Source organism: Myotis yumanensis, unplaced genomic scaffold, assembly GCF_028538775.1.
Source record: "Myotis yumanensis isolate MYYU_CA2020_CCGP unplaced genomic scaffold, mMyoYum1.0.hap1 SCAF_12, whole genome shotgun sequence".
NCBI lineage: Eukaryota > Metazoa > Chordata > Mammalia > Chiroptera > Vespertilionidae > Myotis > Myotis yumanensis.
Window position 1 is genome coordinate 58,521,780 of NW_027223763.1, and position 16,931 is coordinate 58,538,710.

At 43.2% G+C, this 16,931-nt stretch overlaps 1 protein-coding gene across 3 annotated transcripts in view; it reads left to right on the top strand.

The window, feature by feature from the left end:
- The window catches only part of SH3GL2 (SH3 domain containing GRB2 like 2, endophilin A1), a 194,583-nt gene that overhangs the window by 165,040 nt on the left and 12,612 nt on the right, over positions 1-16,931 (top strand). For all 3 annotated transcript variants that reach the window (XM_070431722.1, XM_070431723.1, XM_070431724.1), the window contains exon 3: positions 3,330-3,402. In XM_070431722.1, the coding sequence (XP_070287823.1) occupies positions 3,330-3,402 (73 nt within the window). The remainder of the gene's footprint in view (positions 1-3,329; positions 3,403-16,931) is intronic.

Consider the following 16,931-nt stretch of genomic DNA (forward strand, 5'->3'; position numbering starts at 1 on the left):
TCCCAGGTGCTGAATCCTGCTCTGGGGACCACACTTAATGAATGCTCTAATATGGGTCTCTCTAGTGTGTGTGTGTGTTTCCCCTGAGAACACTGGCTTTCGCCAAGCTAGTAGCTTCTCTTTATGGAGCAGGAGTAGTTGGCTCTCTATTTACAGCGCCCAGAGGGAGAGGCAGTTCCATACCCAAAATGAGAACCACTTTTCATGCCTCCCTTGGCACCGTCCTTGTGGACCATTCAGGATTCACACTGCTGGCATCCGGCTTCTGTGGAGAAGCCTGTGTAACAGCGTGCGTGGGAGAGCCTCTTGCACAGAGGCCCAGGGTAGAATCGTGCTTGTGGGCGAAGTTTCCACAGACCTTGGGGATTTTCAAAGCACAAGCAGAGGATGGGGTGACGGGTGCTTTCCTCCTGGTCCTCTGGGGTGGCCACTGCCAGGTCCCCAAGCCTCATTCGGAGGACAGCACAAAGCCTTCCAGTCCTGACGGACTCTCTCTCTTCACGTTGGGGGATGTTCCTGTTTCCTCTCTTTATGAGGAGCATATGCTCTCAGGAAGTAGTGGTTAAGAGCATGGACTCTAGAGCCAGAGCTGGGCAAGCTTCTTATCCTCTCTGTATCTAGTTCATAGGGTTTCTGAGGATTAAATGGGTAAATATACTGAAAGCCTTTGGAACAGTTTCTGACAAAGAGAACACTTTATGATGATGATGTTTATCATTATTATTGAATACAGTGAAAAGGGAAAGTTAGAAATTGGTTAGCCTCCTAACATTGGATAACTTGAGAATATCAAATGGGTCGTGGAGAATTCTGGCACCCTCTCTTAGAAACCTTGACTTTTGAAATGACTTTCTTCCCATCATAGCCACACAAGACCTTGGGATACATAGGACCTCAAATTCTTCCATCTTTGTCATATAGTCAGCAGGATAGCTGCCCTTTCCTCCCATCACACATGTAACCTGGACTTTCAGTGTGTTTGTTCTGCATACAACCTTTGAACTCATTTTCATGACATTTTTTAAATTTTATTCTTTATTGATTAAGGTATTACATATGTGCCCTTATCCCTCCCATTGCCCCCCCCCCACTCCCCCACTCATGCCCTCACCCCCCTAGTGTCTGTGTCCATTGGTTATGCTTATATGATCAACATTTGGTTGATCTCTCCCCCTTCCCTCTTCCTCCCACCCTCCCCTGCCTTCCCTCTGAGGTTTGACAGTCTGATCGATGCTTCTCTGTCTCTGGAGTACATAGAGGTTGATTGGCATTTGCTGGTGCTGAACCTCCATATGAGGCCGTAGAACTCCTCATTGCACAACTCCCGGGGACCATTCTCACTTCAGAATTAAATTCTGCTTAGCACATACTCAAATCCAAGACATGTTAAAACTCAATTAGACCAAAAGGACATGGCACAGGGTTCATATGTAGGCAGGCACCTTTTAAGTAGGAGTGTTTTAAATGCATTTTTATACCATGATGACTTCACAGGAGAAAGTGTTTTCCTCTATTAATCCCAGTTATAGCAAACTTCTTTACACACACAGTAGTATGACTGAGAGCGTTTGGTAAGTATTAAAAAACCAAACGAAAAAATAAAATCTTCTGGTGGGTTATGGCTTGGTTTCAGATAAGGAAAGAGAAGGAGGCTTACCACATCCATGAAAGGATGATTTTATAAGGAGGCACAGTGATGATTCAGAACTTTTATACAATTGAGGGAAGAGCCCTTGAACTCCAGTTAACAAAACAAAACAAAAAAACCCAAAACAAAACAAAAATTCCCCATGCACTTAATTGATATCTGAAATTCTGTCATCAAAAATGAGTTCCTTTCATTCATACCTCTATCATGTTATATGCAAATATCATGGAGAAGAGGATACATTTATTCCCACTGGTCATTTACCTTCTAGAGTGAATGAATGGACCAGGCATGTTGGTAAAAAAGGATTTCATGGGGGAATGCAGAGAGGACCTAAGTGCAATGAATAACCTCTCCAACAGACAGAGGATATGGTGACCAGCTGGATACAAATACTGACCATTCAAAATTGTTCAGGGGTGGGCTCTAGCACCAGGACTTTTATACAGGATTAACCAAACGTTCAAGGACTGATTAGAAGTGTTTGAGGAAGATTTTTATATACTCAGGATGTTCTCAGCAGTTAAATAAAAAACTTTCTGTCTCTTACTTAAATAAACAGTTGATGCTGCATTTTTCTTTCTTTAGGGCAGTGAAATTTGTCACCATTCCCAGCCCCCCTACAGACTTTCAGTAAATGCCTTGGGGGTAGAATATGATTCCTTAATTCTGCTTGTTTAACTTTTATTTACATTTATTTTGTGCTGAATTTATTCCTGGGCCATAAATGCTTGTTTCTTCTGGGATATCTTTTTCTCCTGTGCAACCTCTTCTGGTTTAGGAACAGTTTGCTCTTTTTCAATATGGATCATCTCAGCATGGCAGGGTGAGCTCCTGTTAATCCTGCTATGAGCTCTGTAAATCCGGGGCTTACCTGGGGATTTTGTTTACCTGGATGTGCTCAATGACCAGAACATCTACATCAAAAAATTTAAGTTCAGCATTGCTCTGCATTTTTAAACATGTGCAGCCCAACTCCTGTACTCTTCCTGGGTCATGGGACCTGTGTCCAGCCCCACCATTTGGCCTGGGCACCCCTACCAACCCAGCCTTGTGATGACAGCATGGCAATGTATTGTAATCTCTTCTGTGAAGTGATGTTGTTCAGAGACTTAGTGGAATTTTGGGAATGCATACTTTCAGTGGCCTCGGCAGTTTCACCAATGTTCTTAAAATGAACACAAAGATTTGAAATTCTTTTTTTTTAGAATTATAATTATTCATTCATTTATTCATTTTTATTGTTGAGGGTATTATAGATGTCCCCCATCTCCCCCCCATCCCCGCCTCTGCCAGGCTCCCACCCGACCCTAGGCCTTCCTTCTTTATTTTTTTCTGGGTCGGTTGAATATTGAACCATTTTTAGAGATCATCTCAAGCTTTTTATGGAAAGAGGGAGCTATCCTCACCTTATTTTGCCAGAAGACAATGAAGTATATTTTGAAATATATTTTAGAAAATAACCAGTGTCCTCTTCAGATGAAGTAGGCTTTCCAGTCTCAGTAGATCACATGGGATATAAAGCCATCCTCACTCCTCACAGCCCTCAGCCCCTCACCTTCCACTCAGGACTTGTCATTACTTTGTTGCATTGCCAGTAGTTCTGTATCTACTCAAGGGAAAACTAAGATTCTAACGCTAATGGTCTTTGTCATTTAGAATATTAATTTTCTCATTTCAGAAAGTGGATGTCACCAGCAGGGCTGTGATGGAAATAATGACTAAAACAATTGAATACCTTCAACCCAATCCAGGTAAGGGGTCACTTTACAAGTTCAGGTATCCCTCCAGGTAACCTGTAAGCTTCTCTTTGAGGGGCATTTTAGGTTTGTTGTACTTCTGCTTCCTCAGCCCACTTTTCTGGAGGGTCATTGACTTCAGGTATAGCACTTTCACCTGGGATGGGGGTACTTTTTAAGGCTCACATTGAAGTGACTGGGGGATTCTGTAGTATTTTATCTGACTGTGGTGTATTTAACAGACTACATTGTATGGACGCTTGGGTGGCACGTAATGTCAGGATAGTTGTAAGATGTTATTAATGCTACATTAATTTTCAAGGGATGATAAGAAAGAAAATTAGGATAATATTAAGATGAGAAATAGTAATTCCCAGAAGGTGTGAAAAGATAGGAGGTTGAATAATTTCTTTGAAGAGAGTTTTTGTTCATACTGCTTCACTACAGTCTTTAGAGGGTTGTTTTGTTTGTTCGTTTTTTAAAAATATATTTTTATTAATTCCAGAGAGAAAAGGAGAGGGAACAAGAGATAGAAACATCAGTGATTAGAGAGAACATTGATCAGCTGCTTCCTGCATGCCCTACACTAGGGATCAAGCCCACAGCCCTACATATGCCCTGACCGGAAATCGAAATGTGACCTCCTGGTTCATAGGTCAGCGGTCAACCACTGAGCCATGCTGGCTGGGCTGAGGGTTGGTTTTAATTCTGATTCCTCTCCAAGCACAGCACAGATCAGCATTTGCTCCTGCTAATGTGGTAGACCTTGAGAAAAGGAAGTTATAGAGGTAATGGAGCTCTGCCTTGGAAAGAGAACCAGGCAGAACTGGAGCCATCTCTGAAGGCATGAGGTGTAACAGAGCAAAGCAGCCGACATTATCACCCTCCTTCTCCCTCTTCTTTCTGCATAGCAGTGTGTAACCTAGAATATAGAGACCTGAAGCAGGGCTGAATGTATTTAAGTGCAATGCAATTGCTATTTGGAAAACTGCTACTCTGGAGACCAGTTTCTTTGAGAATTGCAAGTTGGGATTTCAGTATCTTTGGTGGTCCTAGGGAAGATGGCCCGGGCATTGGGCCAACCTCCATGTGCTTGGATAGTGAGCATTAGTGGACAAGAGATAAGAAAAGGAAAGGTGTGGGGTAAAAGGAAGCAGGCCAGTGCAGTAGGCAGTGCTGACTAGCTCTCTACTGCCTCCTGCTGCCAGCTGCAGTTTCACTCAGCCTTTGTTTACTTAGGATAGTACAGCTGTTTTGAAGATGAACAAACTCTGTGGAAATAACGTTTCTATTTTTGATTTTCTTCTTAAACTACATCAGAGATGGGATTATATGAGGAAGGGAAATCTATAAGTAATATGGTGGTAAGCTATAGGAACCAGGCAATGGACCAAATGGTTAGAAAATTAGGAAAAGAATAGCAGAAATCAAGTTTCTAAGTTTTACCTAGAGCCTTCTTCATGACCTTTATATTCCACAGAAATGCAAGGATCTCTTAAATGTACCTGTAGTCCCTAGTACTTAAACAACTGTAAGAAGTCAGGTTCTCAGAAGGGAACTACTCACCCTGCCTCGCCATAAGAAGTCATACAGGGGCAAGAAATGTTTGTCTTTATCTTTACGTAGAACTTGGAAGTGCCCTTTGATTTCTTGGGATATACACATAAATTGTGCTAGTAACTCATTGCAAGGCCAAGATAAACATAGGGGAAGGGAAGAAAAACATTGTACTTATCGAGCACTAACGTATTTTCAGCACCGTGCTCGTTATATACACAAAGCCATCTCTAAAAGTAACCTTTTTTTTTTTCTGATGGCAAAAGTAGAACACAGTTGAACAAATCATAGTACAGAAAAGGTATTTAATATCTACTGTGGTACTAAAACTCAGTGGGGACCCATCACAGTTCCTGGGTACAATGGAACACAGTAGGTTGGTACAGTCCCCCCAAATTCAGGGCCACCCCGAACCTCAGAATGTGACCTTATTTGGAAATAGATTTATTTTCAGATGTAATTAGTTAATGATCTTGAGATTAACACTCATTCTGGAGTTCGGGTAATCCCTAAATCCAAGGACCGTTATCTAGCTGAGACAAGAGGACACAGAGTTACCGGGAAGAAAGCCATGTGAAGGTGGAGGCAGACATTGGAGTGATGCTGCCCTACGCCAAGGAATGCCAGGAGCTCCTGGGAGCTGGGAGAGGCAAGGAAGGATTCTCCCAGAAAGCCTCTGGAAAGAACCAACCCTGCTGACACCTTGACTTCAGGGTTATAGGCCCTTGAACTTTGAAAGAGTACATTTCTCTTGTTTTCATTTGTTCATGCTAATTTGTTATGGCAGCACCAGAAAACAAATAGAGGAGGCTAGCCTCATTTCATGCATGAAAAAACAAGGGCCAGAGAATTTAAGAAACTTTCCCAAAGTTATACACTGAGGAGGGGATGGAGCCAGGACAGAACCCCGGTGTGACTGCTTCCTAAGCCCGTGTACTTTACGGTGATGGTCCTGCCTCTGAGAAGGATGGGCTCACCTTCACTTCGGTGGGAAGGGACATTCGCTGTCAGAGTGGTGCAGCGGGAATTCAGAAAGGAAACAAATGGTGGGGTTGAGGCATTTTTATTTAATTTTTTAATTTATTTTATTTATTTCAGAGAGGAAGGGAGAGGGAGAGAGATAGAAACATCAGTGATGCAAGAGAATCATTGATTGGCTGCCTCCTGAATGCCCCCAACTGGGGATCTAGCCTGCAACCCTTCAGTCCACATGCCAAACCAGCTAGGGTGAGGCATTTTTATTTTAATAAAAAGGATTATAGGAAGAGGTAATTGGGGGGAGATTAACATTTTTAGAAATGACACATTTTTTTTAAATATTTTTTATTGATTTTTTACAGAGAGGAAGGGAGAGGGATAGAGAGTTAGAAACATCGATCTATCAGCTGCATCCTGCACACTCCCTACTGGGTATGTGCCCGCAACCAAGGTATATGTCCTTGACCGGAATCGAACCTGGGACCCTTGAGTCTGCAGGCTGACGCTCTATCAATTGAGCCAAACTGGTTAGGGCTAGAAATGACACATTTTTAATAGAATGTTGAATGTGCTTTGTAGCTGCCAATATATTAGATTATGGTTATTTGCAATTGAACGGGTATCTGCCATCCAGGAGAACAGTAAGGGCCATCACCAGGCAATCCCAGGTTGGTTCCAGAAAAGCAGTTACATATGGGCAGGCCACATGCATATACAAATAAGTGTCATCCAGAAGAGTTCAGAACAACCCAAAAGTTCATAGACTCATTCTATAGAATGTAGATCATCTGTGCTTAATTTGTTTATGATAGATACGATTTCATTCCTCCATGGATTTCTTGTCTTGAGAGCAGACACTGGCTATGGCGTTCTCGAAAGATGCTGGCAGGTCACAGCCACTTGTTCAGAACCCAAATGTCCTTGAGAAGAGACACAAGAATGGAGCAAATACCGAAGGGCACCCAGTCCTTGGGCACAAAAAAAGCCTCTCTGTGACCCCAGGAGCCCGTCAACCAATACGGGTGGGTGCTGGTCCGGAGTAAGCAAGATCGGCTGGGGTGAGGACAGGGGCTGACTTCAGGTAGCAGTTCCGTGGCCAGGCCGGAGGAATCAGTGGGAGTTAGTGCTCTGAGGGCACTTGGAGAGTAACGTGTTAGATGAATACTCCGGGATGCTTTCTGCTTTTCCGATCTTGTGGTTGTAGATCAGACACACCGCTTTTATTTTTGAAACTTAGTGTTATTGAAACGATGACCAAAGAGAGTTTGATTAATTTTTATGAATTTGCTGGTGCGCTCTGTGCAGGTCCTACATCCACTCTTACCCACCTCCAGAGCAATATTTTTTTAATAATTTTTATCAAGTTTTATATATTGCACTGTGTGCCTATCACCTAAAGTCAAACCATCTTCCATCAACATATATTACGTCCCCTCTAAGTCCCCCACCCCCCACTCCCTCCCCTCTGGTTACTGCCACACTGTTGTCTGTCTGTCCAGAGCGATATTTTTAAAAGGCAAATCTGATCACATCATTATCTTGCATAAAACCCTTCAGTGGCTTTTCATTGCTTTTAGGATTAAGCTGAAAATGTTTAACATGGCTTAAAAGGCCCTCCCTTCATGGTCAGCCTGCCCTTTCTCCTCCACGTTGCCAGACAAACAGTTCCCACAGGTCCAGTGTAAAGGGTCCTTAGAAGCCTTCCTTGACCCCCCGACAACATTAGGTTCCCCGGTCAACGTCCCTCTCATGATTCCAGCTGCTTTTCCCTGGTGGCACTTGCCAATTATTGTAATTGTGTCATGTGTGTGCTTTTGTTTGTCCTCCCCAGTAAGGACAGGACTGTGCCTGTCTGACTCACCACTGCATGTCCGGCCCCCAGCTCAGGTCTGTCATCCAGCAGCACTTGGATATTTGAGTAAATGAATTATGAAGCACAATGGACAGCCAGTGCCTAATGTGATAAAATTGCTCTAATACAAAGAACAGGAAGGGAAGCTCTTCCTTCTCCCTAAGTCATCAGCTTTACCCAGGTAACCAACACTTATCAAATGCATTCACTTTTATTTTTTTTATTTTTTTAAAAATATATTTTATTGATTTTTTACAGAGAGGAAGGGAGAGGGATAGAGATTTAGAAACATTGATGAGAGAGAAACATCAATCAGCTGCCTCTTGCACACCCCCTACTGGGGATGTGCCCGCAACCAAGGTACATGCCCTTGACCAGAATTGAACCTGGGACCCTTCAGTCCACAGACCGACGCTCCATCCACTGAGCCAAACCGGTTAGGGCTGCCTTCACTTTTATGTGAAGACCAATCTGAGATGCAGTGCAGGTAGAAACAGGACCGAAATTGAGCCCCTGCTCTCTGGGACTTCATGGCCTAACTGCATAAGGTACATACACTCTGAGGAGAGTGGCCCAGAGGGCTTCCCAGCCACTTCCTTCTGGAAATGCCAGCTAACTGATGAGGTGAGGAGGGTGAATGGGGTCACAGGTCCACAGGTATGCCCTATGAAGCAGGGCTTTTGAGAACATACAACAGAGAGCTGTAAAGTCTTTCACTTTGGATTGTGAAATTATTCTAACAGGAGCAGTATAAACCAGTACAAATTTCTAACCTGCTTAGATAAATAATTTGAACATGGCAAATAATGTGCAAAAATACCATTTTCTTGATCGTGAACTGCAGTTCTCTATCAGTAAAATCACCACAGAAGATATAAATCCATTTCCTTTTTTAAAATAAATATATTTATTGATTTCAGAGAGGAAAGGAGAGGGAGAGAGAGATAGAAACATCATTGATGAGAGAATACTTGATCAGCTACCTCCTGCACACCCCCTACTAGGGATCCAGCCCTAACCAGGAATCGAACCATGGCTTCCTGGTTAATAGGTTGATGCTCAACCACTGAGCCACATCCACTGGGCAGTTTTGTTATTTGAGTATCTGATACTTTCTGGGGAAAATGCACTAAGTCAGCATTTTCCAGTAGAAATAGGATGCAAGCCATGTGCATAATTTTGAATTTCCTAGAAGCCACATTAAGAAAGTGAAAAGAAAAGTAAAATTTATTTTAATAATATATTTTACTTAACTAAATATATCCAAAATATTAACCAACATTAAAAAATATTAAGAAAAAAATTTTTCTTGTACTAATTTTTGAAATTTCATGGTTTTACACTCACGGCCCATCTCGGTTTGGACTGGCCACATTTTAAATGCTCCATTGCCCCGTGTGGCCAGTGGGTCCCCTTATAGACAGGGAGGACTAGTTTTCTCTTCAGCCTGTCTATTATAGTTTGATATGTGCTTGATGTTTAGCTGCTCGGATTTTGTCTATTAGTGGTTGTTTTTTTCAGTAGGGAAATGGACTCTTGATTTTGGATCAGGGTATTTTTAAGTGTTTTTGTCCTTTTTTTAATCCCCCTGCAAATCTATTGCATGGCACTGCACTGGGGACTTTCCCCTTAAGTAGAATAATAGATGTGGCTGGACCGGGCTGTTTCTCTCCCAGCCAGAGCATGCTGGCTACGCCAGGGGCTTTCTCGGTTTGCACTGAAAGGTTATGCTGGCCCGTATATTTCAATCCAATGCAGATTTCCTAGAGGCGAAGAGCAAAAGCCGTTTGACCATGAAAACCGCGGTGCATAGTTGGGGTTTGGTTCTCTACAGAAATGCTTTCCCCTTGAGTGGACGCCTGCGTGGCCTAGCTTTCTCCAGCAGGCCTGCGATGGGAGCAGTAAACCGAGGTCCTCAGATACCTATTCAGAATCTTTCCATGGTAAATTCAGATCTCACCGGTGGAATGTTGCCTGTGGAACTAAAAGTTTGCTGCATTGATTTTAAAGTAAGATAATTAATCCTTGAGATGATGTTATATCAATATTATTAAGCTTCTTGCCCACAGGCTTCCCTCTTAGTTATTTTATTCCAAAGATGGGTAAAGATAGTGATTATAAGCTTCTTGGTGGTAGTAGAATTGGAAATCAATACATGTTACTTGATATTCCTGTATTCAAATCCTGGGCTCCACAGCCGAGTGGAGGAGCTGGGTTTCCTGGAGGGCACTTTTACTGTGTCCATCTTCTTATCTTTCGGGGCGTATTTAGCCGCATGCATGGGACCCTGTGTCCCTCAGTATGTCTATGGAATAGGGGCATAAATGAACATGTCCATCCTTCGCTTAAGGAATAGGAGGTGTGTCATAGCCAGAGCTTTTCCAAATCCTGACACTGAAAAGTAATCCATAAAGGTCAGGTTTACACAAGTGATTTTGAGGAGAATGTTGCTAACTTCAAAGGTATAGAGACTTTCAGAGAAGAACATGTTAAAGGGAATTGTAAGTCAGATGATACGTGGTATAATTCATATACCATAAGTAATGAAAATGTTGGGGGGGTTGTGATTTTTACTACATCTTTGGGGAAGATATTGAAAATTAATAAGTTCCTAATATATTTGAGGCACCTTGAGCAATCAATTTTAAGTAGGCTGGGATTGGTGAATTAATAATACTCATTCACTGTGTCTCTAAAGACAGTGAAAGCCAGACCTTACTTAAAATGTAATTAATCATAGCAGAGATATTGTGCATTTAAAGATATTGCACAGATATGGAAAAGTAGGCTGATGGAGTCTCACTTTATCAGTCTGAGCTACTAATACACTAGCTGCTTGGGGTGGTCCCTGCGTGCTCTGTGTCTCCACGTCTGTCTTCCTCTTCCTCCTCCTGCAGCCTCACCGGCCTTTCCATCTCTCCCGTGCTTCAAGCTCTTCCCTGCATGAGGACTGTGCACTGGCTGAGCCCTTCCTGGAACACCTGCCCTACGTGACACCTGTCTTCTTACTCAGCTTCCTCTCACCTCCTCTGAGAGGCATTCCATGAGCCCCTGTCTACACAGGCCTGCTCCACAGACCTCTCCAGTCAGTTCCCACTTACAGTGCCATTGAAAGTTCTCATCAGGAGTTACAAGGTCTGATGGTCTGACTTCATTTCCTACATTCCTACCGATCTCCCTCTCGCTCCCGCTGCACCAGCCAGCATGGACAACCTTCCACTGTTCCTCATACCACGAGCACCTCACTCATCTGACCACACTGGTCCTTCTGCCCAAATCTCCTCCTCTCCACGCCTCCTCAACTCAGTCTCCACTCAGGCTCTGCTCAGATGCCATTGCATGTTTGTGGCTTTCCCAACCCTTATTTCAAACCTTGCCTGTCAGCACTCTCAGCCCTTTCCTCATGGTACTTTCCTTCATGGCTTTTATCACTACTTAAATGTTTATTACATTTTACTTTTTAAGGTGTGGCTTGTCTTTGCCACCATAAAGCAAGAGGCCCTGAGTGCAGGGCTGTTGTTTGCACACTACAGTCAGAGAGCCCCGTTCTTATCTTTTATTGTCCTTATCGCAGTATTTACTTTCATGTCATTTTTATTTGTTCACTATACAGCTACCTCCATTCTCACTCCCATTTTACATTCTCCACATAGCAGCCATTCCTCTGCTTATTACATAGACCTCTATTGTCCACACCCTTGTACAGTCCCCCCCACCCCCCCCGCCCCCCCCCCCCCCCCGCCCCCCGAGAGTGTAGGTGGGATATGTGACTTGCTTCTAACAGGTAGAATTGCCAAAGGTGATGGGATTGAACACTCACCACCCCCTTGGTTAGATTATATTACATGGCAAAGTTGGTGGGGACCGCATGCATGGGACCCTGTTTCCCTCAGTATGTCTACGGAATAGGGGCATAAATGAACATGTCCATCCTTCGCTTAAGGAATAGGAGGTATGTCATAGCCAGAGCTTTTCCAAATCCTGACACTGAAAAGTAATCCATAAAGGTCAAGTTTACACAAGTGATTTTGAGGAGAATGTTGCTAACTTCAAAGGTATAGAGACTTTCAGAGAAGAACATGTTAAAGGGAGTTGTAAGTCAGGTGATATGTGGTATAATTCATATACCATAAGTAATGAAAAAGCGGGGGAGGGGGGCTTCTAATCATCTATAATCATCTATAATAATAAAAGTGTAATATGCCAATTAGACCAGATGACCTTGTGGACGAAGGCAGGGCTGCGAGGGAAGCCCGGGTCCCGGGTGCCAGAGGGAAGCCAGTGCCAGCAGCCGGGGGAAGAAAGGCCTACTCTTGCACGAATTTCGTGCATCAGGCCTCTAGTATTATATAAAGCCGCCTTAGTAGACTGGAGGGAAAAAGGATCTCCTGCTGGCCTAGGAGAAGCAGACTGCCATGTGTGACTACCTGAGGAGAGGGTCAGGGGTCAGGGCACTGGGTGTGGCTTCTAGGACCTAAGGGTGGCCACTGGCCCACAGCTAGTAAGGAGCCAGGGCCTCAGTCCTACCACCATAAGGGTGTGACATTGTCAAAAAGCTGAGTAAGCTCAGAAGCCGAAGCTTCCTTACGTTGGCTTCTGGATAATGGGGAAGCCTGGCCCAGCCCTTCACTGTGGACTTGAGAGACCCTGAATAGAAGACACAGGTCACGCCTGGACTTCTAAGGACACTGTGAGATACATATGTGCTGTTTGGGCCACTAGTGTGGGACTTGGTGATGCAGCTTAGCACATACACTGTGGCTGTTGGTTCCTCAGACAGAGCTCCTATTTCAGCAGATCACTGCTGGGCCGCCGGGCCACTTGCTCTGATCCCTCTTAGTCCCTGGATACCTTACATTGAAGGAGGAGATAAATTGGGAAAACCTGTCACATTGTTTCAGCTTAGCATGAAGTTTTCTGAACCCTCTAGGGCAGGGGTGGGGATCCTTTCTTCTGCCTCGGGCCATTTATAACATCATTCTCTTAATATAAATTTATGTTGCTATGAAAAAAGCTCCTACATTTATTGAATTTTGTGTCCTGCCTATGGTTGCCTTGGCAGGGCCAGACCAAATGATTGTGTGGGCCTTACATGGCCCGCGGGCTGGACATTCCCCACCCCTGCCCGAGGGAGTGGTTGGACAGGTCCACTCTATGCTAAGACTGAAGATATGTTTGACAGGTGAGAAGTATAAAGCTCCTGGCACAGTGCCCAACACTTTGTAGCGACTCAAGAAATGTCCCTCAGCTTCTCTTCCCAGTGGCTTGCAGCCCCACCTGAGGGCATCTCAGGTGCTTCCCCAGGATTCTCCCACAGGGAAGGTCTCCAGGGGAAGTCACCGCAGGACCCTCTCCCAAACAATATCATTGTGCCAAGCACCTACCCTCCCTTTGCTCTGAAAGCCTGGAGAAGCAACGGCTCATTATGTATTCAAATTGTAGGAATCATGTTATGCTCCGGTGGTGCAATTGCCTGCTTTCCCAGAATGCACTGTGAGACTTGTGTCAGCACTTTGCAACACCTTCCTATGAATTTCACTATCCCGCCTCACAGGTTCTCAGGGCTGCTGACATGTACCTTGTCTCGGTGTCTTAAAATACCTCCTGGCTGCTTCCTGCTCGTCAGGGCATAAGAGGGCTCTGTTGCCTTGGAGGGAGGTGTTATAGAAATGCTACCATTCTTTGGGTTGAGGGTAGCATGATATAGTGCAAAAGTGACGTAAATATATGTCAGTGGGCAAATCTGTCTCCTTTCCCAAATCTCTTCTCAGATTTTTCAAAAGAAACCGCAGAAGTTTGAGGAAATTTACTGACGTCCTCATTATCATATAAATCTTCTGTGTCCTTTCAGAATTGTTGGTGCCCAAGGCCAATAAGATGTTGCTCAAAGTTCAGGGAGCAGCAGAGGGTTCATGTTAGACTTGCAGACGCTCTGAGATTTCATCTGGGAAAACCAGGCCATTTTGCACAATCACAGGCTGCCAATGTGAAATAGATACTAAAGTGCTAATTCTTGAATGCATTTTGTTGCAAGTACTAAGAACTTAGTATGATTTGGTGATTTATACTAATATTTCAATTGTAATCCCTGTAATAAACTTTGCCAATTTAGTTTAATTCAGAATTCATTTTTTCCCTCTAACTAAAGACATCATTGAGCTTTGATAGATAAGTAAAGAAGTAGAACTTTAGCTGTTGGTGACCATGTCAATGAAATGGCTATCGATAACATTTTTCTCCTGCCAAAAGGGGGCAAGAGGAGAAAAGAAAGAATATTTGTTTGGTGCCTGCTTTGATTACATTCATCATCTCATTTCACCAACACAGCAATTCTACCAGTAAGTATTATTGCCTCTTACTTATACCCAGGCACACTGAGGCTGAGGGCCAAACACCCTCTCTTCCCTGCTGAGCTGGGGAGCAGCAGAGCAGGAATTTGAACCCTGTCCTATTATTCCTTTGTTAGCAGGAGTCCTTTTGTTAGTTAGTGGGAAATAATAATAGAGTCCATTACAGGAGAATACAATTCTAATATTTTTATCTTCAAAAAGAGATTGCATTTTCACATTTAAATGCAACTTTGGTTTTCTAAATTTTAACCTTGCTTGTTCACAGTCTTTGTTGTATTTAGTAATTAATTGTCCCTAATGAGATTTGAGAATTTTCCACAAGAAGGAGGCTAAACTCCCTTTTATTTTCCTTGAAATGTCTATTGGGTCTTTCATCTTTTAACTCTTCTTTTTGTAAAGACCCATCAACAAAAACAGAATCATTGGGACATGGTCTAACTGTAGTGTTCATTCTCATAGAAATAAAAACAAAGACAGGGGGGGTTTAAAAAATGAAGAGTGGCCCATGTGTGTCTCCCAGCACAGTGAGCAGAATGCTCTCTGACTCTTCAGCTAGAGAATAAATAAGCTCACTGAGAACAGACTCTCTCCGAATCTCCCTAGCACAGTTCCTTTCACAGAGTAGGTGCTTCGTAAATACTTGTTTTGTTCATTTTATCGCAGAAAAAGCACATGTTTAAAAGCAGATTTTTTGTAAATGCCGATGCAGTCAGGCAGTGCAAATTCAGATTTAGATTTTTTTCTATTTGGGGGGGATACCTAACTATTTCCATTGTAATTTTTTTTATTGATTCTTACTGATTTGATTTTTCGTATCCCTTTAAGACTCATAATTTAGCTTAAGAACCCTCTTTTGTTGGGAAAAATGAGAGCCGATTTCCTGATTATGGGAGATTGTGTAATCAGTTTTTTATCATTTGTACATCACAGAGATGAATTGTTTCTCAAGGGTCAGAATTAATAAGAGTGAATGGGAAGTGAGATGCCACCTTACTGCGCTTTAAGAAATGGGTTCAGGAGAAATGAAAAGGCCCAGCAGCCTTAGAAATCTTAAAATCAAGTCTGTGCAAGGGCCACAAGCAGGCCAGATTGCCATCAGCATGAGCTGTTGTCTGGAATCTCCCTGTCAGATCACAGGGTTAGTGTGTAATTAGATCTTATCAGCAACCTTTAGCTCCACTTCAGGGAACAGTGGGCGGCCATTGTGCTTTTAAACAGGGAAGTCTTTTTCCAAGGACTTGAAAAAATGATGTATGCAGAAGAATTTTATTTAAAAAAATGCAAACTTTTAAATGAAATTGTTTAGCGCACAATTAATAAGTAAGTTCCCACTGTACACTCAGCCCTGTGTTAGAATTCAGTAGGATGCAGTGTGTCAACTAGTAGCAGGAAACAGACATGCAGAAAAGAGATATAAAGTATTACGTGAGATATGATCCATGCACAGGGCACAGTGCAGACATGAAATGAGGGGAGGGGTCACTCATACTGAAGGGCAGCAGAGGTAAAGGGTGATTGGGAAGGACTTTGTGGAAGAGGCTGCCGGGTGTTGTGTGGGGCAGGTAGACAGAGAGAGGGAAGGCCATTGCAAGTGGAGGGACATTTCTAGAAACTTCAGGAAACAGAGTGGTTCTTAGTGTGGATCCTTTTATCCATAGTGCCGGACGTTCTGCAGATCCTTAACCAGCTGGAAACACACGTTCATTAGTTCTGGGAAATTTTCTTGAACTGTTAAAAAACAACAACTCCCCTTCTATTTCTGTGTTCTTCCTTTTCAGAACTTCCATTATTCAGCCTCTAGACCTGGACTGACCCCGATTTTATGCTTTCCGATTCTTTTATCTCTTTTTTCTAAATTCTATTTTTTTGGGGGGGGGGGGGTGGTGATTTGCTTTAACTTTATGATCTATGCGTTCATTGGTGGTTAAATGTTACAATTTATTTAAATTCATATTTAAACTTAACTTATATTTTAATTTCTAAGTGTTGTTCACTGTCTCTTTTTTATTTTATGAATGAGAGTATGTTCGACACCTGAGAATGTTAATAATAATTATGTTCCCCTTCCTGAATGGTTTGTTTCCTATTAATTTCCTTGTTTGTTTTGACTCTCTCATGTTAGTTTTCTACAAAATCTGGTGATAGCAGCTGCCATTTTCCATTAGGTGTAGGACAGCAAAGTTGGGGGGAGGGGGAGTGAGAGGGGTGGATGATGGAGTTTATTAACTGGAATGGCTTCATTTTAGAGTGATCATCCTGGGATTGTTGTAGTTAGGTCTCTTCTCTTGGGTTGGTTGAATTCCCCAGAAAAGAGTCTTCTTGTCCCATGCCCAGAGGGCATAAACCTGGCCGCCAGTTCCCTGGGGGATACGTGGAGGAAGTAGGCTGATAACTCTCACAGTTCTCTATCTCCATTGGCCCTAATGCCCTGGTTCAGTGTGGAATCCCTCCCTCAGAAGAGACAGGTGTCTTCTATGTTAAAAAATATTTGATTGCTATACTTTTTATGCAACCAAAGAAACAAATTTTCTAGTCCCCATTCTCTGTGAGCTTCAAAAGGCTCCCCGTCACATGCGCCTAAGGATGTGACCTGAATCTCTTGTGGGAACCACTGCCATGAGCGTGTACTAGTTTCCCGGATATCTATTCATTCATTTACTATTTTCTTCAGCACATGTGTGTGTTAAACATCTGTGCGCACGGCTTTATGCCCATCCTCTTGGGGAGATACATAGGGCAGTATACCAGGATCCTGCTCTCTCGGACCAGGAAGCTGTTTCTGTGGTAAACCCAGGGGGGGCCACTTG